This window comes from Pyrus communis, chromosome 5, assembly GCF_963583255.1.
Source record: "Pyrus communis chromosome 5, drPyrComm1.1, whole genome shotgun sequence".
Taxonomy (NCBI): domain Eukaryota; kingdom Viridiplantae; phylum Streptophyta; class Magnoliopsida; order Rosales; family Rosaceae; genus Pyrus; species Pyrus communis.
In genome coordinates this window covers 22,636,361-22,650,133 of record NC_084807.1, presented here as the reverse complement: position 1 = coordinate 22,650,133, position 13,773 = coordinate 22,636,361, and the positions used below count along the sequence as shown (strand labels likewise).

At 37.9% G+C, this 13,773-nt stretch overlaps 1 protein-coding gene across 1 annotated transcript; it reads left to right on the top strand.

The window, feature by feature from the left end:
• The first annotated feature begins 5,957 nt into the window (after positions 1-5,957).
• LOC137733949 (metal tolerance protein 11-like) lies at positions 5,958-9,807 on the top strand. Its single transcript, XM_068473168.1, has 6 exons — positions 5,958-6,306; positions 7,017-7,126; positions 7,208-7,453; positions 8,513-8,593; positions 8,721-8,954; positions 9,247-9,807. Exons 1-6 carry the CDS (start codon positions 6,141-6,143, stop codon positions 9,592-9,594), a joined length of 1,185 nt encoding a protein of 394 aa, XP_068329269.1. The 5' UTR covers positions 5,958-6,140; the 3' UTR covers positions 9,595-9,807.
• Positions 9,808-13,773: the final 3,966 nt, after the last annotated feature.

Here is a 13,773-nt window from a genome sequence, read left to right as displayed (position 1 = left end):
TAAATAACTAATCCTTTATTATTATTTTTTATTTACTTGATGCAAAGTTGGCAGCCTTATCAGCACCTTATATTTGCCACGTCATCACTTAACAGATTTTCTCACGAATGTATGAAATTGAAATAAAATGATAAGTAAATGTATGAAATTGAAATGTTTTAAAGATGTTATATGAGGTTGTAATAGATCTCAAATCTGAGGGGATACTATGTAATTTACCCTTTTTTTTATTTTTTATTAATCTCCCCTTTAAGAATCGATTTAAAGTTTTTATATGGTATCAGTCGTTTAGGTTATTATACTGGCCCTATTTTTTTCCTCTCTCGGCCCCCTGCGCTCTGCTACTAGCCTTATTTTTTTGTTAATTTTCTCTATTTGTGTGTGGAAAGGAGATTTGAATTTGGAGTTTCATTTCCTTTAAAAAAAAAAATTTTTAATATTCTCCTTTCCTTTAAGAATTTTTTTTATATTAATCTTCCCTTTAATAATTGATTTAAAGTTTTTATATGGTATCGATCGTTTAGGTTATTATACTAGCCCTATTTTTTTCCCCTTTCGGCTCTTTTCCCTCTACTGCCAACCCTAGCAAGTTTCTTTCCTCTTGTTGTCTTCCCCACAACTTCCTCATTATTGTTGGCTCATCTGAAGACTCTTCTTCCTCTACCTTTGATAGCTCATCTTCTTGGGGTCCAATATTGCTCACTTTCTTAAACTCATAGAGTCCAACTATTTTCTTTGGACTTGTCAAATGAAACCCTTCTTAGTTGGCCATAACTTATTTTAGTTCGTTGACGGATTGAATGTTATCCTTGCAACCACTCTGCCTACCTCCGGTAATGCTCCTACCAATCCCAATCTCGCCTATATCAGTTGGTACAAACTACAAACATGATTAGTTGGTGTGCAGTTGTTAGAGATTTCGGAAAGAAATCCTCTCCAGATCTCTTCCACCAAAGCCCGTGGATCAAGTGATATGGGCTCTTGAAATTTGATTCAACGGCTAAAATTATTATTACTTTTAAAAATGCCCTCTGTTTTTAGTCGTTGGATCAAATTTCAAGGGCCCAGATCACTTGATCCGCAGGCTTTGGTGGAAGAGATCCAGAGATGATCACTTTCCAGAGACTTCAATAATAAATATAATATATATATGTGATGACCCATCCCTAATTTTCTATGTAATTTCTTCTCGAGTGTGTAAATTGACATTTCTGCCCTGGTTGGCAATGTGATGTGGATGTAGTATTCAACACTTATTTTATTTTCCCAGTAGCGTAATTAAATAGTGCTAGTCGTTACGATCGCGTAAGCGCGAATTAGATCTGAAGCGGATTTGTAACGAAAAAGTTACGCTTATTCAAAGTATGTTAACAACGGGTAGAATTGTGCATACGTGTGTGCTAATTTATTAGTGTTGGAAACACTGTTTTTGATAAGGAGACGGATTTTTGCGTATGACTTATTGTACCAAAATCTGAAAACCTTATCATTTTCTTCTTTTAAAAATTGTCTCGTGTGCCCTAAAACCCTCACAACCAATCTTTTTCCCTTATGTCACTCTTCACCAATCAACATCTCTCCACAATTCCCTCACCAATCAGAGAACCCACTCCTCACACCTCTCCCCGAATAAGAACACACACATTCTCTCTCTCTTTTCTCTCTCACCCCGTAACCTATCTTCTCTCTGTAACTTTCTTAAACAAACACCAAATCTCTCAGATCGAGCTCACAAACTCCACCATTGTACTCCTCTCGAACCCATGAACCCAGCCATACCAGGCGATGGTGAAATGATCCAGTTTTGAACAGTTAACTCAGAATGTCTGACTCAGTAAGTTTTCCTCCAATGAGTTTCAGGCAGAGTTACAAGGTTTTAGGACGTGGGGAAGCTTTTACACAACTCCCTAGGGTCTCTAGACTAAGTTTGGAATTGAGTTGACATCGAAACAAGCGAGTTCGAGGAGTAGAAGTTTAGGCCGAACCTTTCGAGGCTTTTTCAAACCATTTCCCATACATTTTTGGACTTTTGAAAGGTACAATCTTGTTCTACTCTTCATAGGCTTCATTTCCATATAAAGTGCATAAAAAATGGTTGAGAAATGAAGAAGATATAAAGCTTTGAAATTTTTCCCAGTTTCTGGCGAACTAGACGGCGACGGACGGTGAGGCTCACCGGAGAAGACGAAGAATATTCTGTCAAAGTTGACAGAATATTCTAACGACGTCAGGTAACATTGTTACTATTCAACGAAATATTCCGTCACTTCTAACGGAATATTCCTAACGTCCATTAGTCTCTGTCAGGTGTGTGGCCTGCGTGTAAGGGCGCATGTGGCCTTGGGCTAGCCGGCGAGTGCTTGACACGTACGGATCTATGACTTCGTGTAGATCATTTTCATATAATTAAACCTTCCGTTTGAGCGAAGTATGGGAGATTTACCTAGCCTTTTTTAATATGTCCTATTTAATTTATTAGTTTAGTTATTTCACATATAGGTGAAAATTATCCTAAGGATGCATGAGGTCAAGCGAGGTTAGGAGGCTATGATCCGACCACGTATCAGTGAGTGTGCATTTTGTTTTCGTATATATATATATATATATATATATATATATATATATATATATATATATATATATATATATATATATATATATATATATATATATATATATAAACCTTATAATTTCCACAAATGCTTTGAATTGATTTATGCATATCATGCCACTATTGTTTTTAGATTGATATTACGCCTGTTATGCCATGATTAAATATATTATAAGAAATGTTATATTGCTGTGAAATGCCAAAATAATCCTACGGGATGCACTTGTATGTTTATTATGTTGACTAGGATTATTGAATGGTTATGGCATGTTTATATTTATGCATGTAGTCTGCTCATTATTGTTGCACCCTGGTGTTAGTGCTCACCCAGGGTCAGGGCTCGTATTTCACGTGTATGTTCACCTTTGCACCGCATGCTCGCCTTAGATCCAATTAGGTGTCACATCCCGGCCCAGGCGGGATCACTTCCCGGGCCAACTCCACCGTAACACGATATTGTCCGCTTTGGGCCCCTAGCACACCCTCACGATTTTGTTTCTAGGAACTCACACGAGAACTTCCCAGTGGGTTACCCATCATGGGATTGCTCTCGCGCGCTACTCGCTTAACTTCGGAGTTCCAACGGAACCCGAAGCCAGTGAGCTCCCAAAAGGTCTCGTGCTAGGTAGAGATGAGAATATACATATAAGGAGCACTCCCCTAGGTGATGTGAGATGTCACAATCCACCCCCTTTAGGGGCCCGACATCCTCGTCAGCACATCAGGACCAGGGTTAGCCTCTGATACCAAATTGTCACATCCCCGCCCGGGCGGGACCACTTCCCCGGCCCAACTCCACCGTAGCATGATATTGTCCGCTTTGGGCCCCAACACACCCTCACGGTTTTGTTTCTAAGAACTCACAGAAGAACTTCCCAGTGGGTCACTCATCATGGGATTGCTCTCGCGCGCTACTCGCTTAACTTCGGAGTTCCAACGGAACCCTAAGCCAGTGAACTCCCAAAAGGCCTTGTGCTAGGTAAAGATGAGAATATACTCAAACAGTATGAGTAAAATTAAAAGGATGCAACCAGTCAATATTAATTTCTGAAATTGGACATGTCTTTTGGGTCAACACACTTAATAAAAGTTGTATATCTTCAACCAAAATGAATGAGTGCTTTAATTTCTATAAATACCTGTTGTGACATAATGTTTTACACACAATTAAGAATTTTGTTATCTACACAATTTCTTTGCTCTTTATTCTCTCTCCATCACATTTATACAATTTCTTTCTAGTTATTTCTAAGGGAATACAGTTCGGTTTTGCTAATCGAATATTTCATATTTTATTGTATCCTGTAAGTGATTTGCCAAGAACCCTTTAACGAACTCATTCGAGTGGGGGCAAATAAAACTTTAAGGAAATGATTCAAGTCGTACCTCAAAGTCATCATTTGGATTATTTTCTATATTTTTACATTTACTCTAACAACAATTACCTTACATCTACCCTCTCTAAGTCGATTCTCTTTCTTATCATTGGCAAACCCCCCTCTATGGCTATCTAGGGTTCTCTCTCTTAATACTGAAGTCTAGTTGTATTCCTAATTTACATGTCATGTTATTTGCATTTTCTCTAAGTTGTATCATAAATTAGTGACCATAAAATTTAATATCTTGACACTCAAATCTCCACTTTACTAGACAAGTTAAAGTCTAAAACTTTATGTCTGAGCATATTTGTGTTTAGCTCAGCTAACAAAAGTAAAGTGCTTTTTGGTCTACACATTTCTCGTAACAAAATTATTGAGGAACAAATTATTCAAACTTTTCACTATCAATTATTCAGCGCTTGATGTCACGCAAAATTGACAAACTACAAAGCGACTAGTCGTACATAAAATTCAATTGCATGGTTCTATGTAAGTGAGGTCAACATTCATCAAAATCTAAGCTACCTATTCACAAAATTATTTTTGTCGACTAAAAAAAAAATGAAAAACAATTTGATATTCTATCACAAAATAAAATATGGATAATAATGTAGTTTTACACATACCAAATATTTTTTTTTTCAAATCTATCATAACATCTTTAATTGAAAAAATAAAAAATTAAAAAAACTCACATTTTTTTATCTCTCTCTCATTTGCCATTTCCCTCAAACTTCTCTCTTTTCTATGTGTGTCTGTGTGTGTATTTTTAAGTTTTGGAGCTCATTCAGAAGCGTTATAAAATGAGTAAAAACATTTTGGATGAAAATGTTGGAATCAGTTTTTAATAAAAATACAAGTGAATTCTAAAAAACACTGGTATCGTTTGGTATGTAGACGGGACGGGACGGAACGAAATGAGATGAGACGGGACAGGACAGGACGGAACGGAACAGAGCGGGAGCAAAGATGCCCTCGGATAGAAACAAGGAGGAAGAAGAAGGAGACGAAGAGGTTATAATTTTGTGTTCCATGAATGTGGAACGAGTCGTTCCAGGGTGGTGAGTTGGAACGAAAATTCACTCAAAACTCGTCCCGTGGAACAACTCGTTCCACCCATTTTAGACGCACTAAATGTGAGATGGAACGCCTTGTCCACTCTATTCCGTTCCGTCCCACATAGCAAACAGTACCTTAAAGATATTTTTACAAAAAATACATAACTAATGTTTTTTTTTTTTTGTAGAAACCACCTAAAGTGTTTTCTAAAAGTACTTTTCCAAAAAATTTAAAATGAAAGGTTGTCACGCACGCACAGTGGAAATGTACGGCTAACGTTGGTTTAGATATGCATCAACAAGTGGGCCAACGAATCCACACATGTTGCGACCTCTCTCATTCCAATTCTCACGAAACCGAACAGCCTACCAACTCTGACTCAGCATACTTCAACTCTGCCAGTTTCTGATCAAGTGCGCCATCATTGGTTAATCGCTACCTGATAGCCATCCGACGATCCTCAAGCGCAGGTCTACCTACGCCTCCGTCGCACCAATAACCCAAATCCAGAATCCTATCCAGAATTGGGACCCGCATTGACTGTGACCCGAATTCAACGTAAACCAGAATCTCTGGCCCTGACACAGGGACACCGTCTATTACTTTCGGTGGAGATCGTCGTCAGATCTAACCCACATATCGAGTGATTCGAATTCTTGAAATTTGATTCAACGGTTACAAATAAAAATTGTTTAAAAGTTAATAATTTTAACTATTAGATTAAATTTTAAAAATTCGAATCACTTGATCTGTAAGATTTGGTGGAAGAGATCCGAAAGATGCCTTTCCATTCCCATCAACCTTTTGACATAACCCCTCGTCGCCGTCCACGTGGCATCAGATGGCGATCAGAACTTTCCGTTTTCGCAACTCACATACTTCCCTGGCGCCTAACTCTCCGAGTATGCAGACCACAAGGTCCACAACAGGGCCATAATATAAATTTCCGTTTCCCAAAAACCCCTCGGATCCTCATCGAGTTTTTCAGTTCCTGCCCCTCGAATGCTCCTCTGCTCCTCCCACACTCTCTCTCTAACCTAGCCTTCTCTCTCTCCCTCTCTTTCTCTCTCTAACACACGGTGACCGGGATAATGGTGGAGCCGGTGACGCCCGACTACGACGAGGAGAGCTCGCTGTTGCAGGGGTCGAGCATTGTCGACCGGTCGTGGCGGTTGAACTTCGACGGCTTCGAGGTGTCGTCGGAGCACAAGGAGAAGAAGCCTCCGCGCGGAATCCATGACTGCCTTGGGGTTTTAGGTAATTTTCCGCACCTTCTCCGGAATATTTGATTGTGATTTGTGTTTTTTTTTATTTTTTTTTATTTACTTTGTATGGTCTGAAATGGGAATATTGCGTTGAGTGTTCTGTTCTCCGAGAATTTTTCTTTTTTGGTAGCTCAGCTTTTTTGTTTTTGGTTAATTAAAAAATTCGTATTAATTTTTGTGGTGGGAGTTTAGCCTTTGCTTTTCTGTATATGTATATATGATTCCAGATGGAGGGTTCAATTTGCTATGCATAAATTCGTATTCGAAAAGCTCGAAGGAGAGGTGAATTATAAACATTTGGGGAGGGGGGGGGGGGGAGTGAAGGAGTTGAGGAGTTTAGAATTTATGGGGTTTACTTGAATTTCAGTATGCTGTCCTTGGTATTGCTAGATCATTGAGACTGACTGAGAGTGTAAGTTCACTTATTTATACCTGTTTGTTTGTATGTTGTCGATCTTCGGGTAAATAAAGCATTTTCGGATTGTGGTTGGGAGTATTGAGTACTTGCTGCTGTCTTAGTTTATAATTTTATCATCTTTGTGGAGGGTGAACGGGGTTTCATGTTTTCCGTTCATGCGAAGGGTGAAAGGGGCAAAGGGATATATGCAAATGCGTAGACTGTTTGTAGTTATTTTTATGTTAAAAACATTATGCAATTAACATATGAGGTGCCATTTTAATTGTTCTGCTTGATGGCCTTAGGGACGGAGGATACTGTGGCGGAGTATTACCAACAACAGGTAGAAATGCTCGAGGGCTTTACTGAAATGGATGCCTTGGCGGAGCGTGGTTTTATTCCTGGAATGTCAAAGGTTGGTATAGCATCATGTTTTCTGTCTTCTTCTCAATATACTCGAATTACTTAAACTGAAATGTAACGAGTTTTATTGCAGGAAGAGAAGGAAAAGTTGGCAAAAAGCGAGACTTTTGCCATCAGAATATCCAATATTGCAAACATGGTTCTTTTTGCGGCTAAAGTTTATGCATCTGTCAGAAGTGGTTCATTGGCCATCATTGCATCCACATTGGACTCATTGCTTGATCTTTTGTCCGGCTTCATCTTGTGGTTTACTGCATTCTCCATGCAAACCCCTAGCCCATATCAGTATCCTATTGGGAAGAAAAGAATGCAGCCGTTGGTACGTGTCTGTACTATTCTTGATGGTAGCTATAGCCATAGTTTCAAACTGTATTACGATGCTTTCTGTGTTTAATGCGGCCTTCAAAGCTATACACCACGACCTTTCTTTGTCTTTCTGCTCTTTGTGGGGATATACATTACTGTTATAGTGTTATATAATATCATAGGTTTAATCACCAAAGCATGGTTGCTAATTTAGTCATGCAACTTAAATAGTCATGTGGCTCTCCAGTCTAAACGATTAATGAGTTCGGGGTTCACCCATACTGGGCGCCCTCGATTGTTGAGATTGGATACAATTTCTATCTTCTCTTCTCTTTTGGGAGTGAAGATCAAAGTTATCTGTATAACCTGTACATGGTAGTGCTTTTTTTCCCACTTTTTCAAATAGCTAGACAGTATTTCTTAATCCATGTTTAATGTATTCTATCTAAGCAAAGTTCTAACCATTTCCCATACTTTCTTGATTCATGCTGCCTCATATCGTTGTCTATATGCTTGACCATTGTCTTCCTTGTTTCCCATATGGAGTTTTCATTGGCATATCTTGGTCGCTTTGCTTTCTTCCATCAGAGCCTGTGATGGTTTCTTTTGTCTTTCTTTGTTTTCTGTAAGTTAGGCTATATTTTTAAGTAGAAATATTTTCGTTTTATCTGCCAGTCTATAGTGCCGTTGGATATTGTATGTGATGAATTGTTGTCATGTGTTAGGACTTAGAAGTTGATCATACATTCTAAGTGTGTGTTTGTGCCAACTAGGAAGTCTCACGGGTTAATCCCTGTTAAGTTCGTTGGGTGGTTTGTCAAAAAACCTACTTGTCGTGTGGCTCAACAAGCACTCTTCCTTAGCTTTACGCCAAGCAGATTCTCTAGGTAGATGGATTGTTTTTCCATAGCTTGGTTTGTTTATTTGCCATTGCTTTAAAGACTTGTTCTACATATAGCAGTTGATATACTTAGCTTGAATTCTTGTAGGTCATAATTTTTCTCATCTGTTTTTGAGGAGTTGGTGAAATGTCTATCATACTCAAATCTGAAGCTTGGAAAAAAAAATGCAGGGAATCCTTGTTTTTGCCTCTGTCATGGCAACCCTGGGACTGCAGATCATCCTGGAGTCATTGCGCACACTGGTTTCTGATGTAAGTTATTATGAGCTGTTATTAATCAGATTAAGATATTTGTTCACTTGGAAGCTTGAATAAATGATCTTTTCAATCGATTGTTCAAATAAACACTCTTGACTTTGAAATTTATACGTTTGACTAGGAGGATGACTTCAACTTGACCAAGAATCAAGAGCGATGGGTCGTGGGCATTATGCTCTCGGTGACTTTGGTAAAATTCCTTCTGATGCTTTACTGCCGCAGTTTCAAGAACGAAATTGTTAAAGCTTATGCCCAGGATCACTTCTTTGATGTTATAACTAACATCATTGGTCTCGTTGCTGTGCTCCTTGCTAATTATTTTGATGATTGGATGGACCCCGTTGGAGCCATCATTGTAAGTGGCTTCCTGCTCTCGTCATTCTTCTACCCTTCCTTACCACAAATAACTATAGGGAACTCTTATGTTAAGAGTGTCGAAACTTTCATATTTAGTAGAGGGATGGTAAATCTTATGAAGTACATAGCAGTTCGAACAAGATATTAGATGAGAGGTTGTCAAACATTTGTTCACAAATAACCGACGTCTCCTGGGTGTTGATTATCTTATGATTTGTGTTAAAGTCAAATTTCAATTGATGCTATGTCCATTATTTTGCTAATGGGGTTTTGACCTTGGATTGTTGCAGCTGGCCTTGTACACCATTCGCACATGGTCATTGACTGTGCTGGAAAATGTGAACTCGCTAGTTGGAAGATCAGCTGCTCCCGAATATCTACAAAAATTGACATACCTTTGCTGGAACCATCACGAGGCAATACGCCATATCGATACAGTCCGGGCTTACACCTTTGGCTCACACTACTTCGTCGAGGTTGACATTGTCCTGCCGGCAGACATGCCCTTACAAGAGGCTCATGACATAGGGGAAACGCTGCAGGAGAAGCTTGAGCTCCTGCCTGAAATCGAGCGCGCCTTTGTTCATCTAGATTACGAGTTCAGCCACAAGCCGGAGCACGCACAGTCGCACTCATAAAAGTGAGGATATTTCTATGTGTTGTTGTGTTCAACTTTGTATGCTAGAATCGATCCCGAATCGAAGGCAGTAATAAACTGAGAATGTGTAGATGTTTGGTAGGCGTCAAGAACAAGTTGGGATTCTGGTAACACTGAGCATTTGTATGGCCGGGGTCGCATGCACCTTAAAGTGAGACCCAGCAATTTCAAGTTACTGTATATTTCCACTCCTTGAGAAACTTGCATGTTTTTCAACCGCCTACAAAAGGATAACTCACTACTTGACCTTACTCTTGTGTTGGAGGTCTTAAGGATGTGTTTAGAAGTGCTTTTAAAATGATTGAAAACGCTTTTGATGAAAGTTCTTTTGAAACCAATATGCAAGTGAATCTTGAAAAAATACTTGAAGTACTTTATGGAAAAAAATACTGAACTGTGTTTTTCTAAAATGCACTTTCAGTGATTTTCGAACCCAAAAATACTTTCACTAAAAATGCTTTCGGTTGTTTTAAAAGCACTTCAAAACGAATCTTTACATAGGATGAGTTTACCACGAACTTGCTTTAACCAAGTCTGATATACAAGGGCTCTGTTTGGTTGTGTTTGAACGTATAGATGACGTAGTCCTCTCAGCGAACACAACAATTTCCCTCTCTAAATTCTAAACACGAGAATTTCTACTTCCTTACCTGTGCTTTTGGGCATAGAAGCACAGGACCGGATCCCCTCCAGATCCAAAAGAATTGAACCTACTTATCAAATGATCCGGATTTTTGAAATTTAATCTAACGGTTACAAATAGAAAATCCTCTAAAAATGATGATAATTATAGCTGTTGGATCAAATTTTAATAGTCTGGATCATTTGATCATTAAGTTCAATTCATTTGGATCTAAAGAGAATCTGGTTCCATAGAAGCACTTTTTAGTGAAGCAATTGCCAGGGAAAAACTACTATATAAAACGCTTAATAATTTTTTTTTTTACATGACCATTATTAACACATAACCGAAGTATCTGAAAACTGGTAAATCAGGCGAGTCCGATACATTCACATGGTGAGCTCTGAGCTGTCCCAACGCCTACACCTGAGTCACGTGGATTCAATCACCTACCCCTCCTCCTCAATCATGCGGTCTTGAACTTATACGTACTCTCGTCCACATTCATCCAAAACCCACACCCTTACCATTTTTTCTATATTTTCAAATTTTTATTTAATTTTATTTTAGTGATTTTTTAAATATATTATTGGTTGAATCTCCCTATGTTCCATCATCATTGATTAGGAAACTTCGTAATTATAATCACAACACTAGCTTAGTACGTCCCCTCCACTCCACCTTTCCACAGCGGAAACAATTGAGTGGTACTATAACATCATTATAATATATGTGATCGTTATTTATGATTTACTTATATTAAAACACGTGAAATTGTAAGCATTTCAATAATAGATGACAATTTTAAAGTTTTCAAATAATTTATTGTTTTGTCGTTTCTTTGACATCCTTCTCATCTCTCGTATTCATTCACTTTATAATACGCGATTTGTTCTTACTATTCACTAAAAAGTAAGCTTATAATTGCCAATGTTATGATTAAGGTGAACTTGATCTCAAATCTTTGTGAGACTTAACCTAAAGCCTGTATGATAGATAGTTTTTGTCGTTTTCCGTTCCATGATCCATCTCCACCCCTATTCTGATACGTTTACCTTGCTTGGAAATTTCCATTCTGGCGGCAAAAACTTGTCACCAAGTACTTGACGTTTTGGTAAAATTACATATTTCAAGTACATAAAAAGAATTCAACAAAATAATGTAAATAAAAGTAAATAATAAAAAAAAACGAATAAGTGGGTGGTGCACGAATCTTAAAATAAACAGAGGAAATATATGTAAATGCCCTTTTGCTACAGTAATGAAAAGTAATTGAGCTCTCGAATGACGGTGTGAGTTCAAACTTCATCAATGATTAATCTAACATTTAATCTAACAAAATCTATTGTTTGACCCAAAAAAAAAAATATATATATATATAGAATACCGCTTAAATACCAGTACTTAAAAAATCTCTTCAAATTTAGAAGCTGATGTCCACAATCAAATTAACATTTCTTTAATTTTTGTCAAATCAACGCAACGATTTATTTTCCCTTGTTGTAGGTATAATTTTGCTGAACAATTATGGAGGCCATAGAGAGAGGGGTGTAGCAATAGTAAAGAGGAGAGAGATGTGTAATTATGGGTGTGTTATATCTCACACCATTGTGCCTTTATTCATAGTAGTAGGAAAGGTTAATTCTTTACCCTTTTAGGATTACAACTCTTAATAGGTAATCAACTCCTAATAAGAATATAAGAGATATTCCTAAATACACTAGGATTTATACAATTACATTCCTAATCTAATAGGATTACAACAATCCTTATTGAGTGTGTAAATACTCAAGTAAATGGCGCATCAGGTCTTCAGCGATGAAGCAAGTACAATTGATGAAGTCGTCGACACAATGAGCGAGTGCGAGTCTTAGATTAACAGAAGAATGCATAAAAAGTAAAACTCACAAAACCTCGCTATGATAAAACCAAAGGTGGGAGAAAAACTCATAGACAAAGGAGAAATGTAAGAAGTTGCATTAAGTCAAAACTATACGTCTTTTGGACACAAGTATAAGAGCTCACAAATAAATGATAAACTCAGGATGGGTGCCTTGTTAAAATCTAGTTATGTAGCAAAAATCGAGTGGGAAAAATGCATCTAATCGTAGGGAAAAAGAGTACATTAAGATCAAGTAAACATAATTCTGGATACTCCCCCTGAGTTTGAAAAAACTTCCAAATGAGAACTACAAGCATTGCATATGATAGTTAGGCATACCAATTCTCGGACAAGCTTCTGGAAGGTTGACTTCGGCAGTGACATCGTGTAGAGGTTGGCAAGGTTGTCTGGGATCGGCTTGCATGATTTCAATCTCTTGATGCTTTGCTAATGTAGATGTGGATGCAATATGTCTTGGCGTTGACTTCGTTGATGTATCATGTCTTGGTCAGGTGGATACATGTGGCATAGTCTTCATGGATCGTTGTTGAGACTCAACGATAGATGAAAACAACAAGTACTTCGAATATGCTCAACAAGAACTTCTAACCATGTCTCACTTGTGGCGTAGTGAAGTAAAGTGAATCTTGGAATGATTCGAAGATTTTGCAACTAAGGTCATATTTCCCTAATATGACCAACTGTAACCAACTGTAACGTCAAAATGGTTAGGTGGCAATGGGCCTCAAGGCGGACCAACAAAACTGCATACAAGATTGCATAGCCTCGGCAGAAATCGAAAACTTAGAACGTTCACCAAGATCTGGGCAATCATTTAAATTATGCTTTATGATCGCTAGGCAAGGCTATTTAGGGTGAACATGAGAATTCGATGTTCAATTATAAACCCAAAAGACATTCGATACTTTATCGAAAATTGTCAACATAGTATTTATATGGTCTGCATTTTGGTTGGATTAGTCCACATATATTCCCTTGAATCCACTGTGAAAAGAAAGTCGTTTCGTATCTTCGCGATGAATGATATAGAAATCAATTTCCCTAATAAGCAGGCTTGGCAAAGTGTGTTTTGTAGGCATAAGATCCTTACTTCGGGTAAAGAGATGCGCCATAGCATCATTGTTCGACCTAAGTGTCCCAAATGGTCGTGCCAAAACAAGTACTACTCAATCACCCAACTCCAGGCCGGCCACATGTGGCGTGTGCCCCAGTTAGGAGACAACCCATTGACCCCAAATCAAAGCTTCATGCTCATTATTGGAGGTGGTGCAAAGATATTTCACTCTATTTTCTTCAGTGATTTCATTGATGATCATTATTCTCTCGATTATCCATAAAAACTCAACGATATGGAGCATTTAAGGTCCCTTAAATGGTAATTCAGTACCATTCATACAACGAAAAACATGCCAATGCTATGAATCGGGTTGTATAGATCTGAAGTCATTGTTAGAGATGTGATTTAGGTGTAAAATTAGTGTGCGTAGAATCACATTCATCCAAACAACTAACTTTCTCACATTCCTACCTAATCATGTGTTTAATTGAATTCGGTCATAATAAACAAGATTCAATTAACTCATATTCGAGGACAATATCAATAAGATTATCCATAAGTAAAACAATCGTCAAAT

Bases quoted from the DNA above. Each gene is read 5' to 3' on its own strand.
- LOC137733949 (XM_068473168.1), top strand. From the start codon at position 6,141: ATGGTGGAGCCGGTGACGCCCGACTACGACGAGGAGAGCTCGCTGTTG. The intron at 6,307-7,016 runs GTAATTTTCCGC...TGATGGCCTTAG, and splicing joins TGACTGCCTTGGGGTTTTAG to GGACGGAGGATACTGTGGCG. The intron at 8,955-9,246 runs GTAAGTGGCTTC...GGATTGTTGCAG, and splicing joins ACCCCGTTGGAGCCATCATT to CTGGCCTTGTACACCATTCG.